This window comes from Rhododendron vialii, chromosome 1a (genome assembly GCF_030253575.1).
Source record: "Rhododendron vialii isolate Sample 1 chromosome 1a, ASM3025357v1".
In the NCBI taxonomy this organism is placed as follows: Eukaryota; Viridiplantae; Streptophyta; class Magnoliopsida; order Ericales; family Ericaceae; genus Rhododendron; species Rhododendron vialii.
Window position 1 is genome coordinate 40,997,460 of NC_080557.1, and position 19,720 is coordinate 41,017,179.

The 19,720-nt window shown below is 38.9% G+C and overlaps 1 protein-coding gene across 2 annotated transcripts; it reads right to left on the bottom strand.

Moving 5' to 3' along the window:
• Positions 1 to 8,154: 8,154 nt before the first annotated feature.
• Positions 8,155 to 18,041, bottom strand: LOC131317270 (carbamoyl-phosphate synthase large chain, chloroplastic). Of its 2 annotated transcripts, none has more exons than XM_058346887.1 (4): positions 16,444 to 18,041; positions 15,231 to 15,923; positions 10,903 to 12,458; positions 8,155 to 8,285 (listed from the first exon to the last, which is right to left on the bottom strand). In XM_058346887.1, the coding sequence occupies exons 1-3, from the start codon at positions 17,755 to 17,757 to the stop codon at positions 10,911 to 10,913; spliced, it is 3,555 nt and encodes a 1,184-aa protein (XP_058202870.1). In that variant the 5' UTR covers positions 17,758 to 18,041; the 3' UTR covers positions 8,155 to 8,285; positions 10,903 to 10,910. The 2 variants fall into 2 exon arrangements, with proteins under 2 accessions (XP_058202870.1, XP_058202836.1); XM_058346853.1 differs by lacking the exon at positions 8,155 to 8,285 and adding an exon at positions 9,903 to 10,157.
• Between the last annotated feature and the right edge of the window lie 1,679 nt (positions 18,042 to 19,720).

The following is a 19,720-nucleotide window of genomic DNA, read 5'->3' on the forward strand; positions in this document are numbered from 1 at the left end:
GGGGTGGTTACGAGTAGTGAATCATGTAGACGATGATAAGTAAATGGAAAATGGTAAAGTGTTGGAAGTGTGATTGTGTGGATTGTGATTTGAGCCATGGTGATGGCAAGGGTAACCTATGGGGCCCTGTGTTGAAATGGGTTACCTGAGGGGCCCGGTGTTGTGACGCTAACGTATGATACGTCATGGGAAGTTTCTCTTCGAGGAAGAGAATGGGTCCCATGAGACGATTATAGTTAGTGAGACGTTAATGTATGATACGTCATGGAAAGTTTCTCTTTGAGAAAGAGAATGGGTCCCATGAGACGGTTATAGTTAGCGTGGGGTAGTGGATGTCCGATCCTAATGTACGATACGTCATGGGATGACTCAATCCTCTTGTTATGGTCTTAAGTGAGAACATACTCGGTACATAACTTAGATGCGCTCACCTAGGACCCTGGTGCAGGACAAGCAGGAGGAAGGGTGGACCCATGAGACGATTGTAGTTAGTGGATGTGGGAGGAAAGGATCTCGCGGAGAGAATTCTTAGATTACATGTAAGATGATGGATAGTAAAGAAAAAGACGATGTGTTATTATTTTGTACCTTCGGTGTGTTATGAATTATTATATTGTTGATCTGCATATTGTGGTATTGGGTTTTAGGATTTCTACTTTGTGAATTATCACTCAGGATACGTTTGTATCCTGGCAAATCGTTTGCTTCGGCATTCAATTTGCCAGAGTGTGCAGGATTCCACAGTGGAGCAGTTGATACAGGTGGGACCCCTGTAACGGAGTCTGGGCCAACGTTGCTTGAAATTCGTGTCAAAATTAGAGTCGCTCTGGAGTTGCTTTTATTAAGTAAATGTACATAGATTTTTGTATTATTTTGAAATTGTAAATTTTGTATAAGGATAAATAAGGGCCTAATAGTTTGTAAAATTCAGTGTATTTTAGAGTTAATGTTCCCGAAATCCCTTGAGAAATCGGGGCGTTACAGTTCACGATTACAATGTTGATTTGCATGTGCGCTGATTGTTTGATCCGCGTCTTTTGGTACGAGCATGCACTAAAAGAACTCTGTTTGAACCTAATTTAAAAATAATAATATTTCCATATAAATCAGTTTCATTGGCGGGGTGATCAATAGTTTCGTAATTCATTTTAGTTGTGTTCAAAATGTGTTGCGTCATGCCTTCAGGCACTGGCAAATCCTAATTTTCTTATAACTGAAGTATTCCGGTCTGCATACGCGTACACTACAAGAAAAATTCAATTGGGTGACGAACGAAAATCATCACAAATTACATGTTTTTCGTCACAAATAATATAGGTGACGAAAAAAAATTTGTTGACTAAAGGTTGTCGAGGATTCCTACCTGGTGACGAAATCTATTTTTCGTCACTTATAGTGCCTTTTGATGACAAAATGTTTCGTCACCAAAAAGTGAATAATTGGTGACGAAATTTTTTTCCTCACTTATTGTGCTTTTTGATGACGAAATTTTTTGTCATCAATTATTCCTTTTGGCGACGAAAAAATTCGTCACTAAATGGGTCACATCGGTGACGAAATTTTTCGTTGCGAAAGATGTTTTCATATGGAGAAAAAAATTCTTCTTTCTTTCTCCTACTAGGTTTCGAACCCGAGTCACCTGAGTTTTTCACACAAGTTCCAACCAACTGCACTACACACAATTTTCAATAAATAGTTGAAATATCTAATATATAATACATATGTTTAACATGAAAATATATTTCGAATGTAATTTTGAACCTTTAAACATTAAAATTAGCAATTTTGATAAACATGCAAGTTGCAGGTAATTGAGTTATTGTTCAAACCCAATTTGAATTATCTTAATCGGAGTTTTTAGTAAAGAGTTATGTCCAAAATACATTTAGTGACAAAGCGCAATTCATAAATTTCGTCACGAAAGGTACCCATTTGACGACGAAATATATTTTTCGTCGCTAAAAGAGTTAAAATGGTGACGAAATTATTTTTCGTCACCAAAGTTAAGCATTTCGTTACTAAATTGCTCTCATTTGGCGACGAAATATATTTTTTTTCACCAAATGATTATCTTTGGCGACGAAAAATAATTTCGTCACCTTTTTTAAGCTTTCGGCAACGAAAAATGTATTTCGTCGCCAAATGGGTACCTTTGGTGACGAAATTTTTTTTTTGTCGCTAAACAGGTATAATTGGTGACGAAATTATTTTGTCATGGAAGTTGTCAAAACAGTGACGAATTTATTTTTTTGTTGCCAAATATACTCATTTAGTGACGAAATTAAATTTCGTCGCCACTTTTTCGTCACCAATTTTCATTTTTCTTGTAGTGGTACCATGACTAATTCGGAAACCAATCCCAACTAAAGTCAGAGAAAACCTTGAAATAGATCGACTAGCCCCAACGAAGTTGAAAGCACATGAAAGGTTTTAAACCCGAGCCCCTAACAAAGAGCAAACCAAGTATCAGGCCTTGATGACCTACGTCTACATTTCATTTGCAATCCTATTGTAAGACTTCATAGTTGTAGGATTGTACGTAAGACATTTTACAAATCACAGCAGACGTCCTTCGATCATACGGTAGCAGTTAGCGTTTAGAGATTTTTGATTGATTCCTATTTTTAAGAAAATAGAGCGAAACTTTAATCCCGTTGTCTTTGGACGTATAAATTATAGTACTAGTATGTATCAAGGACGTTCAATAATGATCCCGAAAAAAAGGACAATCACTACGCGAGGATCCCGTATTGAGAGTTTCAACATTGCATTTAGGTCCTTTCTTCTCATATTTTGATTTAACAATTACTCTAGCGTACTACTTGAAAGTTCTCCTACAATAATATATGACAATAGGATGTTTCGAATTAATTGAGCGTCCAAACTAACATTCAAGACATCTAAACTATTTTTGACAAGTTCAAACCAGGTAAATCTCGAATAGTCCCAACAGTTTCTTGCTTTCTTGCTGGCGTAAGTAAGCCTAGGCCTCTTAATTGCCAGCATACCAACTCTAGGGGTTGTTTCACATTCTAGTAGCTGGAGGGTTTTAGAGAAAATTCTACTCAATGAATCATTACCCTTAAATTATTCTTACTTAGGTCTAAGAGATGGCACTTATTTTCGCAACCTAGTCCCCAAGGTACCAAGTTTTTTCCAACAAATCTCTATCTCGAGGTCTATTGCGTGTGGACCTTTGCTCAGTGGACAAAAAAAGTTCTTGAAATGGACTTTAGAGAGACTTACTTGTCAATCTGTTAGTGAGGCAATTTTGACAGTTAATGCTTACTCGTAAGGTGAGATAGTCATCAATTCTATCCAAAAACAACGCCAATTATGCTCAAACATTTGTTGAGCAGAGACCTTTGGAACCATATTAGACTAGATGTGCCCGATTGTTAACTTGAGAACTTGAAAACCAGTCGAGGTGTGCGTAAGCTGATCCAAACCTCAAAATATCAACAACAAAAAAATGGATACAACAACATAAAAAAATATTTTTTTTTGCTGAATTTGCACTAAAAAAAAAAAAAACCTATCATATGATCTGTCCTTCCTGGCATGAGCATGGCATCAAGATCGATGGTCAGAGACACGTCACTATCGAGTCAAAAGGATTGCGCCGATCAATCAACAATATTTCTTCGTGCGAGAACCAATTTTATTCGTCAATTGGTACCTCGAGCATTTAATCTCTCATCCCTAATAAATATCCGAACAGTTCTCAACAAATTTGTGAAAGAAGAGCATAAAGTAGGTTTGAGTCTTGCAAACCTAATCAATGAGAGGTTCCAAGTGATAGCAACAAAAATGCCATATGGTATATAATTTTGAGTCTCTTGACCAAAAACATTGAATGCAGGACTTGTTTGATGTTGTGCAGGACAGTGAAGGAACAAGTTCCTGAGATTTGGCAGATCAGCAGTTAGGAAAGTGCATGATTTCCTTTAGGCCTTTCGGGTGTTTAGGCTTGTCCCGTTTAGGTGTTTCCTCGGTCGACAACTTGCCGATTTTGGTTTTGGGTCTCGGATTAATTGGACACTATTGTTGTTCTCTCCTTGTTCCTATTAATCTTTTAAGGTTAATAAAATTTCTTTTTGCCGTTTAAAAAAAAGAAAGAAAGGAAGAAAGTGCATGATTTGCACGACAAAGACCGAGACCAAACATTCTTGACCAAAGATTTCTAGATTAATCAAAGGGAAACCTATTGCTCTAGTTTGTAGACCTAATTAATGTTTTTGTTCTTGGGACCAATAAAACCCAATTTAGGCATCCAAGTCTCTATCTTATTGAGTAATTTTTGGCCCAGATCGATATAATGTTGTGTCATAAGTTGGGGACTTGTACAGGTTTCCATCTTCTTCTTCCGTCCCATGAATAGTATCCTATCATGTGATCTGAGGCCATTCATTTTGTATGTTGTAACGGGCAAATCGGTAAAAAGTTAGGTTAGATATGGGTGAGTGCCTTATCGAATCAGAGTTTTCACAAGAGAAATCGACAATAAAAAATTGAAATATCTCTCAAGACAAATGGATTTGCTAAGATAATCTGAGTTTTTGTAAGGACGATTACGTATCTAGCCTTCAAAATAAACGATTCAGATCATTGAAACAAAATCGTGGTGAGCGCGACCTCCTTACATGATGATCATATGGGAAGATGATCATATGAGAAGTTAAAAAGAGTGAATCATGCAAGGGGATCCTTATTTGAGAACCCTTCGATGGGAAACCAACGTAAGAGGATTAACCCCAAGGGGTTTAGCCAAGTTGTTGTGAGAAAGTAATAAATACTCCTCCATGATGTTACAGGTTTCATTCCCACAGGGCCAAACAATTTCAAACCTTGGGGCCACTGGGGTTATGCCCGATCATTACCTTTAGAGCTCCAGAATTAGTCGAGGTGCGCATGCTGACCCGGACATCCGATTATAAAAAAAGAAATTACTGTAAGTTGAGAAGGACGTACTAGTACTTCTACTACATATGAGTAGGAATGGCAACGGGGCGGGACGGGTTTTTGTGTACCCCGACCCGAAAATTATTACACGGACCCGACCTCGACCAGGTATTTTTTGGGTACCCCCGTTCCTGCCCTGCTCCGCTCCGTAAGAAATTAAAAAAGTTATTAACCTAAAAACAAAACAAAACCAAATAATTATAAATAAAGTGATATTTTAATATAATGGTGAAATATAAAGGTAAGAATAGAAGTTTTTTTTTTAGTATAATGATAAAAATATTAGGGTAAAAATATAATAGAAAAATTAGTATAATAATAATTAAATTAGTAATAAAAGTATAGTTTTATATATAAATACATTTCGGGACGGGTTTGGGGTGAGTAATATCGGGGCAAGGTACTTTCACCCCAAACCCGGCCGAGTTTTAGATTTTTTACCCCCGACCCCATCCCTATATCCAAAAATGAGGTGAAAAACCCGTCCGTCCTGTTCGGGGCGAGTCCGATTGCCAAGCCTAGTATGAGGAACTGTGCATACGTATGTGATGACTGATGGGTGTCCTGTTTCTAGAGGATTCCTCCAATCTTGGTCACCAATTCTTGGTTTCCATCTTCTTTGATGTACTCCCAAGTACCACTGTAGAATTTTTGTAAGTGAAAAAAACAGGCCCACGCGGATTTGAGACTTGAGAGAGTTGAGATCATGGAAAATACTCCCACTCCAGTTTATTCTCCTCTGGTTCCCAGTTTCCAACGCTTGTTTTCCCCATGGAGACCGCTGGCAGAAGGGTCACTACTACTCCAGTCTGCAATTAACCCTGGTTTTGTGTTATATTTTAATCCTCAAAGTCCTTTGCCTTTGGCTTTTATCACTCCAATTCCGTAGTTCACATTAGACTTTGGCCAAACCAGGTCCAGTCAGTGGATTTTGTTGAAATTAGTGCCCCAAATCAATGAAAAACTAAGCACCTTCAAAGGGATGCCCGCCTGGCCCCCAGAGACCCCATCCGACAAAATTCTATGCTCCAAAGAATGGTACACGATTAAGAAAATATCATCCAAACGTACTAGGCCAGAGTATAGAATGACTCTTCATTATAAGATTTCTTTATAACCAAGCGTTCACGTCAATTTACGCACACCTCGACTAATCGCGAAGCTAAAGCGTTAATAATGGAACAAAACCACCACTGTGCCCGAGGTTTTTTTTTTTTTTGCTGGGAAAGTCAAACTGTCAAACTTAAGAAGTCGAGGGCGTGAGCCTATGTAGGGCTACTAAACGAACCAAGCTCGAGCTCAATTCGACTTTTGGCTTGTTCAAATTCATTTTAAAAAAATACAATCCAATCTCAATCACGGTTTTTTGTTTGTTTGTAAATTCAAGTCAAGCTTAAGCAATGAGTGTTTGGCTCGATAGACTCGTGAACAAAGAGCTCATTCCTTTAATATAACAAATATAGGGGTAGATTTAATCAATGTTCCAAAATATGAGATCTACGTCACCCATTCATATGGATATTTTCACCGGCTTCACAATACCATTGCATCCAAATAGGAAATATCCTATGTGAGATACAGAAATTTAAGGGTTTAAGGGTTTTTAATTGCGCAAAGTCCACTTACATCCCCTGTGGTTTGAGCCATGTGCGGATACATCCCTTATGGTTTTAAAAATATGCGGATAGACCCCCTGTCGTCGTGTTTTTCACCCATATTAACGGAGGTGTATGTTACACACCTATAGAATCTAATCTGAACTGTTCATAATGTATTAAATAAAGAATATAGTATCTTTGTAAAAAATCATCTAGATCAGGTATCAATAACCCAGTGATCTAATTCTTGATAAATTCAAATTTGAAGTTTTAATTTCATAATAAATTCGATTCAACCATGAGATTTTCATTTTTTAATCGACTTGAAGTTTGGCATGGATGTAATACTCATCAAACTCTACAATATCACGGTTCGGATCCAAATTTTTTGGTATAAAGAATGGATTGGTTAGATTTAAGGAAGAAAAAGAATCAAGGGAGAAGATAAGGGCATATCGGTCTTTTAATGTCTTTTCCGTTAATATGGATGAAAAACATGACAGCAGGAAGTCTATCCACTCATTTTTAAAACCATAGGGGGTTATGTACACATTTTTGAACCATAGGAGGTGTATTCGCACATGGCGCAAACCACAGGGGGTCAAAGTGGACTTTGTCCTTTTTAATTTATTATTTTTTTTTTTGCCCTTTTTAATTTAATGAATGTAGCTAGTAACTAAATTTATGTTTATGAGTTATTTTGGCCTAGATTAATGATGTTAGTTCTTCATTACAGCTTTAAATTAGCCCCTTTCATTTTGGAACTTAACGAGTCTAGCTTAAAAGCTCAAAACTTTTCAAGTTTAAGCTCATGCTTGAAAACTCGAGATTAGCATGCATATTCCACAAGCCAAGCTTATCACGAACACAAAAATTCAAGCTCAAGCCAAGCTTGAGCAATACCGTTTGGCTCAATTAGCACCCCTGAGCCTATGACTTGCTCTCACCCAACCAAGTCCACTTTTACAAAAATAACAATCATTTCGTTGAAAATAATACTCCTCTAGAATTCCCCAGGCCTAAAATCTGAGAGGGTGTTTTAGACTTGCACCTAATTCCAAGGTATAACCTCTCAAGATAGGCTTGCTTGTTGACACCTACGATACAAACCACTAGGCTGCTATAACACCAATATATAGGCCTGCTATTTTTCCCCAGTTTCCTAATAAGCAGTACCCAACAAATCAGATCACCTATCTCTTGTGTTCGACCTCGCACAAGTGCATTGCTCATCAAAAATCTGGAACCACATTAAAACAATCTTGGACTTAACTACCTAGTTAAAACATATACTAACTACTAATTTAATCGAACAAATAACTAGCAAGAGACGCGAGACAGCAACCATCAGTGCATTTGAAACCCAGTTCTGGGTTGTTATCAACCCTTTAATCAAGTACTAATACCTATCATATTCAGCCCCTTGAAAGTCTTGATACACTAGATTTGTTAGGTTCGGCTTGTCCCACATGTATGGTGGAATAGTAAACTTTCGAATTTCCGTTTGACTGGAAGAAAAAAAAAAGGAATAGTAAACTTTTGCGATCCAGATTTTGGATTATTTCCTGTTCTTCGGTGTCGAAGTGTTTCCAGTTCGGGAGCTTTCGAATATCTGTCGACAAATCCTCTGGACCGTAAACTGAGTCAAAGAAAGGATAATACGATCGTCTATCAAAGTCTCCAAGCTTCTGGGTATCACTTGTTGGGATGAAAGAGTCCCAGAAACTGACAAACAGTGTTGACATTTGAAACCAAAGTTAGGTTTCAACAATGAGAGGGACACAATAGAGTTCGAGTTAATTTCCGAAGTACCCCAAAAAAAAAAAAACAGAGTCCGCGTTCTATTTGTCTCGTCAAACAACTCCTTATGATCAACTCACAGATGTTGGATTTTGAAGCTCGATAAGCTTAAATGCTTTTTTCTGGGACCGAACAAAAGACGAGCTAGTTGAGCACAGTTATTAACCTGCGTTGGAGAACTGGGATACAATCACCTAGGAGAAAATCTCATCCTTTTTACTAGTATATATATAAACCTGACAAAAATGAAACAACATGGTAATGCATGCCTTTCCAAAAAAAAAATGGTAATGCATGATTCTAAGGAACCATATCATTTTGATTCACTGACTGGGCTTGGCCCATTTGTTGAGCATATTTTTCTGATATGGTCAATTAGGCATTTTTGTATGTTGAATATTGTACTGATCTAAGTATTTTCAGCTTCAGCCTTTTAGGTGGGCTTCGTCCCAAATGAGTATCCTTGATTGGTTTCTTGTCAATCGTAGGTTTGGGTCTCGGATTGGGCAGAAGATTGTTCTTTAAACATATGTTGTTTCATTGCTCCTATTAGTCTTGTAACAATTTCAAGATTAATGAAATTTTTTTGCCGTTCAAAAGAAATTCTTAACGACCACCACTTCCAGCAGATCATCTCCGCGACTAGAAGTTGGAACACTTGAACTAATCAGAGAGTGTATTTTACACCTATAGTATTTTGTATATTTCACAGAAAGGATGGCTTCTAGTTTCGCCAACTGAGGTAGCATGTCTCCAGGGCTCAAAAGAAGTCGTTTCCCTAGATGAAGCTTGAGTTGTTTACCAGGACTAAATTGAAGTAGTTTGGTCCCAGGACCAGACATGCTCAGAATCTAAAAACAGAAGTAGTTTTACATCAAAAAAATCATCTTGCCTCTCTTCCTGACGGTTGCATTGGCGTAATTATGAGAAAGTATGATCGTGAGTGCAATATGCCTCCCTTACGGCATGAATGAGAGCAATACTGTAAACTAGGAAGACCAATGTCTACTTCATTTCACCCTCCAAAGCCAGAAACTTGTAAGATTATAGATCTAAACCCTAGAAATAGGCAACTAGAAGCTAGCGCAATTGCAAGTACAGCATGCGCGTAAACAGAAGATGATGGATTGACCTGATAACACCACTTCTGTCTTGCATCTAATTGAGAGATAACGTCTTCTGTCTTCAGTATAATCGCGAAATAGCACATTACCATGTATTCCTTATCACTTTTTTTCAAAGAGATTCATTCACAATCAATATCCATTTTTTTCTTCTGAACGTTCTAATTGTGTTCCCACATATGCTTAGTAGATCAAAAAACTGAATTCTGAACCATGTAAATTTTACATTTGGATTAAGAGAAATATATGCTAGACAGAACAAATCTTTCAAACCTTAGCTCAAAGATGTGATTATCAAGTTCCAGCTGAGATTGTGCATAGAACAAATACAAGTCCAAAGATTAGACAAAATTGTTTTCAAAATTTGTATCCAATAGTTGAAATGAGCAAATTTTGGAAAAAATAATATCTAAACTGCTTTTGCAAAGAAAAATTTAAAATTACGGTAGAATGACAGAAACGAGTAAAGCCCGAGCAGTTTCAGAAGTGAACAAAAAGGAACAATATGCTCAAACCCCAACTGGGGTGAAAGCAATCAAGTCTGTTAAGTCACACAGGTGTAACATTTAGAATTTAGCTTACATGGATCCTTTATTTCGGTTCAAGTACCTGTGTCGATGTGTTTGACAACCGTATCCATTTAGACACTCGGATCCTCTAATTGTTATGATATCTACAGAAAATGAACATCAACTTAGCTAGAAAAGCAATATTTTGATTCACATGGACAGGAAATAGCAAAAACGTATTTTCCTTAACTCCTTGTTTAAATACATTTCTACATATAATTTTACGGTACATAACCTGAAAAATTATGCAATATATACTACAAACAAGCGTTCAGAACGTGTGCCCATACCCAATTTGGGGAGATATATCCCAATATCTTAAGATTTAAGTGTAGGAAGGTGCGACGCTTGGACTTGGACTTGCACCTGCACCCGATATTCACACCCAACTACGTGTAACATAGGCACTTAGAAATGCCACCAATTAAATCAGTTGTAGGTAATCACACTGAAAATATCTTCCTTGTAAATGAAGTAATAAACATTTAAGCATCAAACAATTTGCATCAGCTGGTAAAGCCCGATTCAGGAAGCATTACATACCAAATTGGTTAATTCGATTGCCAAAAAAAGGCTTTCTAGAAAAGCCAAAATGGAGGATAACTTATCCACACTAAGAAAGCAATATTATACATCTTAATCTACATTAGATCCGCATGACACTTGCCTAATATGTTTCTAGCGGATACCACAAGGCACAAGCTGCACAACCAAAATTATGAGACTTGCAAAATTTTCTGAAAACAAATTACAACAGCAAAAAAGCGTACCATCCAAAAAGACAAGGACAACTAATACAAAAATAAACATCATAGAAAATAAAATGAAACCAAATACTAACCAACATACCCATTGTTTCAAAGAGAGGAAGAAGCAGCCTGCAAATTCTTCGTCCTTATTTCCTTCCCAACGTCGAAGAAATCCTGAAGGGCAACCATCTCCAGAGTCTTGGATTTTATGCTCCTTATAGCCTCTGCAGTAGCCAGAGCTCCAGCAACTGTTGTTATTATCGGAACCTTGTAGGCAAGAGCCATCCTCCTCAGCTTCATTCCATCAATCTCGTCAAGCGAATCACCTGAACTTGTGATCACCATCAATTGAATCTGCCCGTTTGCAATCAGATCCCCAGCATGTGGACGCCCTTCATGCATCTTCAGCACTCGCTCTACCGGAATGCCTTCCAATTCAAGAAAGCGTGACGTCCCAGAAGTCGAAACAATACTAAATCCAAGTCCTATAAAAGCCCTAGCAATTGTGGCAAGGTGGGGCTTTGTCATTTCATTTAAGCTAAGGAAAACAGTGCCAGAAACAGGTAGCTTCTGTCCCGTGGCAAGATAAGCCATGGCAAATGCAACTGGAAACTCATAGGCAATTCCCATCACTTCTCCTGTGCTACGCATTTCAGGGCCCAAAAAGACATCACAGCCTTGGAATTTTTCAAATGGAAGAACAGCCTCCTTAACCGACACATGTTGAGGTATTACCTCTTTGGTAAAACCTAGGTCATGAAGAGATTTCCCTGACATAACAAGAGAAGCATATTTAGCCAACGGGTGCCCAATTGCCTTGGACACAAAAGGAACTGTACGAGATGCACGCGGATTGGCCTCAAGCAAAAACACCTTCCCAGAAGCAGTAATAGCATATTGGCAGTTCATGAGCCCACACACATTTAACCTCTTTGCCAATTTCACAGTCCATGACCTGATAATATCCAAGCATGAAGAGGATACAGTTTTTGTTGGAATAGAGCATGCTGAGTCGCCGGAGTGAACCCCGGCTTGCTCAATGTGCTCCATTATTCCACCAATCACAACGTTACCATGCGAGTCCGCTAGCGCATCAATGTCAATCTCAATTGCATCTGACAAGTATTTGTCAATCAAGACAGGACGATCGGGGTCCACCTCAACAGCATTCTCAATGTAGGTCACAAGTTTGTCGTCACTATACACAATCTCCATAGCCCTTCCACCCAGTACATAAGAAGGCCTGACGACTACTGGGTAGCCTATTTCCATAGCTATTGAAAGCGCATCAGCTTCACTCTTGGCAATTCCTCCTTTTGGCTGTTCAATCTCTAGTTCCTGTAGGATTGCATTGAACCTTTCCCTGTCCTCAGCAGCATCAATCGAATCAGGTGATGTACCCCAGATGCGAACATACCCAGTCCCACTCGCACATAAAGGCTTGTGCTCTTCTAAGTATTGTTGGATTCCAAGAGCAAGTTTCAAGGGGGTTTGACCCCCAAACTGTACAATAATGCCATCTGGTCGTTCCAAGTCAATAATGTTGCAAACATCTTCAATTGTCAGAGGTTCAAAGTAGAGCCTGTCACTTGTGTCATAATCAGTAGATACTGTCTCAGGATTTGAATTCATCATGATTGATTCGTAGCCTGCATTCTGCGTTAAACAAAACATAATACAGAGTACAGTCATATACAAATGAAGACAATGACAAACGAAAAACACGAGTAACAATGCTATTGAATACATCAACGTGAATGCAAGCAATTAATACACAGCAGGAGACAAATGTAAGCCGAATTGTAGGGGTAACATCAACCAGCTCACCAACAGGGTTTGAAATCCACGGGCCCCACCACCAAATACAGTGACTGGCCCAAAAAAACAGTCAATAGACACTCATGTGCAGCTTCTCCTTTTCGAATGGTTTGACCAAATAATACGCATGCCCCTCTTTGAAAGGCCAGTGGTGTGGTGGCGAAATTTTGGTTTCCAATCTCTGTGTGTGTGTGTGTGTGTGTGTGTGAGAGAGAGAGAGAGAGAGAGAGAGAGAGAGAGAGAATCATAATCAGATTGTAACTGATGTCAACTCTTTTGCAACAACTCACAAAAGATGCGCTTTTGTGACATCAATATATCTTTGTTCGTAGGCTGTACAAGTTTTTCAGGGATAATAGGACCACTTCTGATACTAAACCAAACCAAGCCTTGTGTCCTAATCAATTGGGGTCCGCTTATGGCATTGGACATCTTATTTGATTCCAATAAAGACACAGGGTTTACCCATTTTTCAAGATTGAAGAGTTAAAATCATCCTGCAATATTCATATCCTTTTGAAAATTAGGGTTAATAACATTACATCTTGAATTTAAGAATAGACCTATACAAAGTCTAGCAGTAAAACAAATATACATTTAAATCATATGTGAATAAATTCTTTCAGCATGAGGCGGAAAAACCATCTCGATCACCAAGTAATGCTACAACCATACACACTTGTACACACAAGTTTGGGGGGGCGGCAAGCACGGAGCAATTATTTGAATTGTACGTATTTGCTATCCTTACAACATAATACTACATGAAATTGTTAACTGTACTGTATTGTATCTTTCCTGCATTACTCCCTCCGTCCCAAATTGCCCGCCCCCTATGAAAAGTCTTGCAATTTTGGTTCGAAAAATAAAGTACTTCCAAGCATCATTTTTCAAGTTTCTTTACACCAAATTAAAGTACTTCAAGAGCTCTTTAATATGGTGCAAAGAAATTTAAAAAATGATGCGCGGAAGCACTTTATTTTTCGAACCAAAATTGCATGTCTTTTCATAGGGGTCCAGCAATTTAGGACAAAGGGAATATTTACTTACGAAAAGGCGACCAAGACCCATTAACATGTTCAAATTCACCATGGTGTGCCCCTTCTTCTCCTAATTACCCAAAAACTTGATACGACACTGAAAAATCACGCAAAGGAGAAACCACTTTTTACATACTGTATATGTTGAGAAGACCTAGTACTTCACATCCCATTACATTTAACTACTCAATGTATAGCTCTCTCTCCTTTTTTGGATAATTAGGAGGAACCTGTCTTAGATAGGACTACAAACAAAGGTGATGATGCCGGGAAAAGTAAAAAATAGAGGTGAGGATTTCACCAATTACCATATGCCAGTTAATAGAAAAATAGTTTCGATATGCCAAAGAAGAAGGGGAAGAAAGAGAAAGTAAAACACATACTTGCTGTTTGATTTTTTTTTTTCTTCTCATTTTCTTAATTGGGATTTAGTTCTCGGACTGTTAGGATCCATGGATCCCACCACAGTTTTTATTTGCACGATTCAATTGATTCATTCCATTGGCACTTTATAATCCCAAAGCATAGATCACTTTAATTATGGGGAAAAAATTTGATCTGGTAATCATACACATATATAAAATTTATGCCAAACATGTCCTTTTCGTTTGATATTATCTGTACACATGGAAAATCAAGACATAAAAAGATGACAAGAAAACCAGGGCATCGGAAAAAAAATTAGATGTAAATTTACGAATAGAAAAGGGAAAAAAACCTTAGATGGATTGGAACTGAATTGAAAAACACTTTTACCAAAATACATAGATGAAACTAAGGAAATCAATCGATTCTTTACCTTTCCCTTCTACCAAAATCGATGGATGAAACTTTAAGGAAATCAAAGGCCAACACAAGCAACCCATGAATGTATCGGAATGGGGGGAAAAAAAAGGAATGAATGAATAATAACCTTGAAGTGGAACCGACTCCAATAGTGCTTGAACCAAATTATGCTTTCATGTATGTCCTTATCCTCAGTAAAAGATGTAGGAGACTGACAAGCAAATTACATGGGGAGATATTCGTGAGAAAAGTTATTTGTGAAATGTCCAAAACCATCATTTGTGATTGGAGTGTAATTAATTATCAATGGTCTCTTACAAGGAATGGTAAACACGCCCATGAATGAAAGGTCACAACAATTTGTATGGTCATGACTATTTGTGTAAAGAGGTTTCTTACAAGGGCAGTTATTTCTTATGCTGGACAGGGGCAATTTTGTAAACAAAAGTATGGGAAACACAAGGATTCTTTCCATTTTTTAAAGTAGTAGTAGATTATAGTCAATGCATATTCTTCTGCACATTCCAGCCAGAAGGATATCAACAGCACATGTCAGGTGAAATTACGGTTGAGGGCTAGAACAGATATGATAGTGCAGATCAAACTGAAAAAGGAATTGATATCAAAACCAAGTTACCCACTTTTTGACAGGATGCATTACTGCTCTAAATGCTGCAGTCAAATCGGTTCAGTAAGTAGAAGACAGTAGTCGGGTTCACAAAAAAAAGCTGCAAACATGGTGAAGGAAGAATGTTGTCCAACAGAGTGCAAGGGAAATACAAACCTGCAAGGCAAAGGACGCATGGCAACAACAGTAGTCAAACTCAATACCCTGACCAATTCGATTCGGTCCTCCCCCTAGAATCAAAACCTTCTTCTTTTGTGTAGGAGCTGACTCACATTCAAAGTCGTAGGAAGAGTACATATATGGAGTATCAGCCTCAAATTCAGCAGCACAGGTATCAACTCGTTTATATGCTGGAGTGATGCCCAAAGACAAACGCCTGGATCGAACTTCTTTTTCAGGGGATTTTGTTGCAAAAGCTATCTGCTTATCGCTGAAACCTCTCCTCTTCACTTCATAAAAATCCTCCTTTGTCAACTGAGACAAACTATGAGCCATAAGGTATTGTTCCGCATCCACTAACTCTTTAAGCTGAGTGAGGAACCATTTATCTATGTAACTGAGCTCGTGAATGTCATCAACTTTCATACCCCTCCTCATTGCAGCATATATAGCATGGATGCGATCTGGGTTAGGGACTCGAAGGCTGTACTTCAATTGATCCAAATCCCAATCTAGTTCTTTCACTTGCGCACAACCCCATCCGGAGTAGCCACATTCTAGAGATCGAACAGCTTTCTGGAAAGATTCTTGGAATGTGCGGCCAAGGGCCATGGATTCACCAACAGATTTCATCTGGGTTGTCAATATTGGCTGAGAGCCAGGGAACTTCTCAAATGCAAAACGAGGTATCTGCCAATTTGAATAACAATATATCAGTAGATAAACAGGTAGATGGCATGGCATAACGAAATGCCGAAGAAAATTGTCCAACATGTATTACGAGCGAACGAAAAAAATAGATAATAACAAATAACAACAAAAGCATCAAAAATACAATACCAAATAACACTAGTTTGCGATTTGGTTGCTGCAGGTATACACCATGTAATAATGTTTTCTCATATCTAACTGTCTATCTCTAACAATTCTCGCAACCAAATAAACCACTGATATTTGCCTGACCTGAGCTAATGCACACTTCATTATTCCATCAAAATGTTTAGACTTTAGTTCTTGGCCTCCTATATTTCCATTTATCAATCGCATTCTAAAATTAAGGCTAATACCCATTACTTGAAGACCATTTTGACTGTAACTTAGGACATGTAACAGTATACGAACAGAGTATGCATATGCAAGGGACCACTACAAGCAAAATGAGAACAACTGGGAGTAAAGATAATAAGTGCAACAATGGAAAAAGACTTGCCTTTGTCACCACATAATCTATGGAAGGCTCAAAACTGGCGGGTGTTTTCTTAGTGATGTCATTAGGGATATGATCCAACGAGTAACCTACTGACAACTTGGCAGCCATCTTTGCTATTGGGAAACCAGTAGCCTTCGAAGCCAGAGCTGATGACCTCGAAACCCTAGGATTCATTTCAATCACCATAACCTCTCCATCTTCAGGATTGACCGCAAACTGAACATTTGAACCACCACACTCAACTCCTATTTCCCTTATAATAGCAATCGAGTAATCCCTAAGTCGCTGGTACTCCTTATCCGTCAAGGTCTGCGCAGGGGCCACAGTGATCGAATCCCCGGTATGAACACCCATCGCGTCTATATTCTCAATCGAGCATATAATAACCACATTGTCAGCCAAGTCTCTCATAACCTCAAGCTCATATTCTTTCCAACCCAACAGAGACTTCTCCACCAAAACCTGCGAGGTCAAGCTAGCAGCAAGCCCTGACTTACAAATTGATTCAAACTCCTCCCGGTTATAAGCGATCCCACTTCCCGTCCCACCCAAAGTGAATGCGGGTCGTATAATCAAAGGGAACTCCCCAATCCAACTGGCAATCTCAACACACTCCTCCAGAGTATTCCCAATACCCGAAGGAGGAGTCTCGATCCCTATGTTCTTCATAGCCTGCTTGAACAAATCCCTATCTTCCGCTTTCTTAATCGCATCGAGCTTCGCCCCAATCAACTCCACATGATACTTCTCCAACGCCCCTCGCTCGGCCAATGCCACGGCCAGGTTAAGAGCCGTCTGCCCGCCCATCGTGGGCAGCAGGGCATCGGGCCTCTCCTTTTCAATCACCTGCTCGACTAATTCGGGCGTCATGGGAGCAATGTAAGTCCTATCAGCCAACTCAGGATCGGTCATGATAGTGGCCGGGTTCGAATTGATGAGAACAACCTCATACCCTTCCTCTTTCAGGGCTTTACACGCCTGCGTACCCGAGTAATCGAATTCGCACGCTTGGCCGATTACGATTGGCCCTGCGCCCAGTATCAGGATCTTCTTTATGTCCGTTCGTTTGCCCAATTGGGGTTTTACAAACCCTACCCCGTTGTCCGAATCGCTGACTATTGCAGAAACGGGTTTCTCGTTTTGCAAACAGGTCACTCTGTTGTGCAATTTCAAAAGCGAGGAATTGGTTAAAGACGGTTGCTTCTTAGGGTAGAAAAAGAGGCTGAAAGAGTTGGGGTTTGAGGGATGGGATTTGGAGGGAGGTAGAAGAAGACTGGAAATCGCGTTTTCGCAGCGGTTCATCGGATAAGCCATGTTGAAAACAGATTTGCAGAAACTGGTGAAGGAAGCGAGAGGAGAGAGAGGGAACAGCTGGAGAAAGTAAAGATTAACTCGGAGCAGTATCTAACCAAGTGTATGAAGAGAGAAAGAGAGAGAGAGGAGTGTGTGTATATGCAATTATGCATGCATGGAGAGAGAGAGAGAGGACGGAGAGAGAGAGGAGAGGGTGACGGCGGAGCTAGGGTTTTGAGATGCCTATATCTCTCACTCGCGCAGTGACTGTGTGAGATCTTAAGTGGGAATCACTGTCTCTGTCCGATCTGATCATTTTTGAGTAAAAATGATCCGTTATTCTCATTCGTATATACTCCACTGCTACTATTAAGATCAAAATTGATACGAGTATGATCTGCCAGGGGTGATTTTGATTCGGGTTTGGTTGGTTGGGACTAAACTTCCGAACATCAAATCAGTTCGGGTGAAAATTTTCAGGATCGATCCCGATCGGAGTTAAATTTGGTTAGATCTGGATCGGGATGGAGTCAGTCCAGTTGGAAATTTTGGAGATTTTGGTCCTCCTGAAATGAGTCTAAAGTTGAGCCAAATATAAAACTTGGCAGTAGCCCAAATGGGTCAAACCCATACATTTATGTCTTGTTCGGATTAAGATTTGGAAAAAAAAATTCAATTCAAAAAATATTCATTATCTTTACTTTCAATTATTACTTTCCACTCATTACTCCTATTTCTAATCATTATTTTCATTTTTCTCTTTATCTCTCTCCACTCATTACCCCTACTTCCAATTATTACTCTCGTAAAAAATTTCTCAAAAACTCATTCAAACACAGCATTAAGAATTTTTTGAACCGCATTAAAAAAGATGGACCGTCGAGATTAAAAAAATAGATGAACGGTCCAGATTAATGTAAAATATCAACAACAACAACAACAACAAAATGATTTATGTAATCGGGCCGGGTCAATCCTAGTCGGTCTATTTAACTTCGGTTCGATTCGGCTCGGCTCGGTTCGGTTTGGTTAGTTCACTTACAAAAACCAGCCACCTGAGCCCGAATCAAAAATTAACTTCTTCTTTTTTTGTTCCAAAACCAAAACCGACAAATTTTTTAACAGCCCTGACGTATACCATTACAAATAGCTTCGCACCATTGCATCAACATTACCATTTCTTTCCTAATGCCAATATTCATGGCCAATTTTTTATAACGGCACAAGTCATTTTTGACAAAACCACTGGACTTGCTCTTAACTTTTGTCATGAGAAAATGTAAAAGACAAATAAGGCTTATTTGATAAATATATATACAGAGGACAAATAAGGGTTATAGTTGTAGAGTATTGATCTGGAACAGAGGGCCAATTCAAGGGAGCTCTCTCCTTTTATCCAGGGATTTCGGCTAGGTACATTAGGAAGCCAGATCCCCTGTCCGACCCCAATCCGGACAAGGGCCTATCCCACTCCTCTCGACCGTTAATCTCGCAAATCAACAGCTGAGATGTGTCGAGCCAAAACAATGTCGTTTTAGAGCTCGCAAATCAACAGCTGAGATGTGCCGAGCCAAAATGGCGTCGTTTTAGAGCAAAAAGTGCTCGGCACATCTCAGCCGTTGATTTGTGAGATCAATAGCCAAGAGGGGGTCAGACAGGCCCCTGTTCGGATTGGGGTCAAACAGGGGATCTCGGCTCGTACATTAGAGCATTTTTTGTCTGTAATTCGACATCTTATCTCTAAAATACCCACTCCAATCAATATGCCGGATTTCTTATTGAAATATGTTTTCACTTTAATTTTAAGCTTTAAAAAGTAAGATAATCAAATTAAAGATTTGACATCACGTATCAAATTTGACACAAGAGATGAGATATCAAATAACATAGTTCGTTGAAATACAAATTAATTCACTTGACATAGTTAGAGTCAAAGTATTTGGGAGTACCTTTATAACGAGTTCAAATCATTTGCACCTATATT

Bases quoted from the DNA above. Each gene is read 5' to 3' on its own strand.
- LOC131317270 (XM_058346887.1), bottom strand. From the start codon at position 17,757: ATGGCTTATCCGATGAACCGCTGCGAAAACGCGATTTCCAGTCTTCTT. The intron at 15,924-16,443 runs GCAAGTCTTTTT...TCAAATTGGCAG, and splicing joins TAGATTATGTGGTGACAAAG to ATACCTCGTTTTGCATTTGA. The intron at 12,459-15,230 runs GTTTGTATTTCC...TGTTTAACGCAG, and splicing joins ATGCGTCCTTTGCCTTGCAG to AATGCAGGCTACGAATCAAT.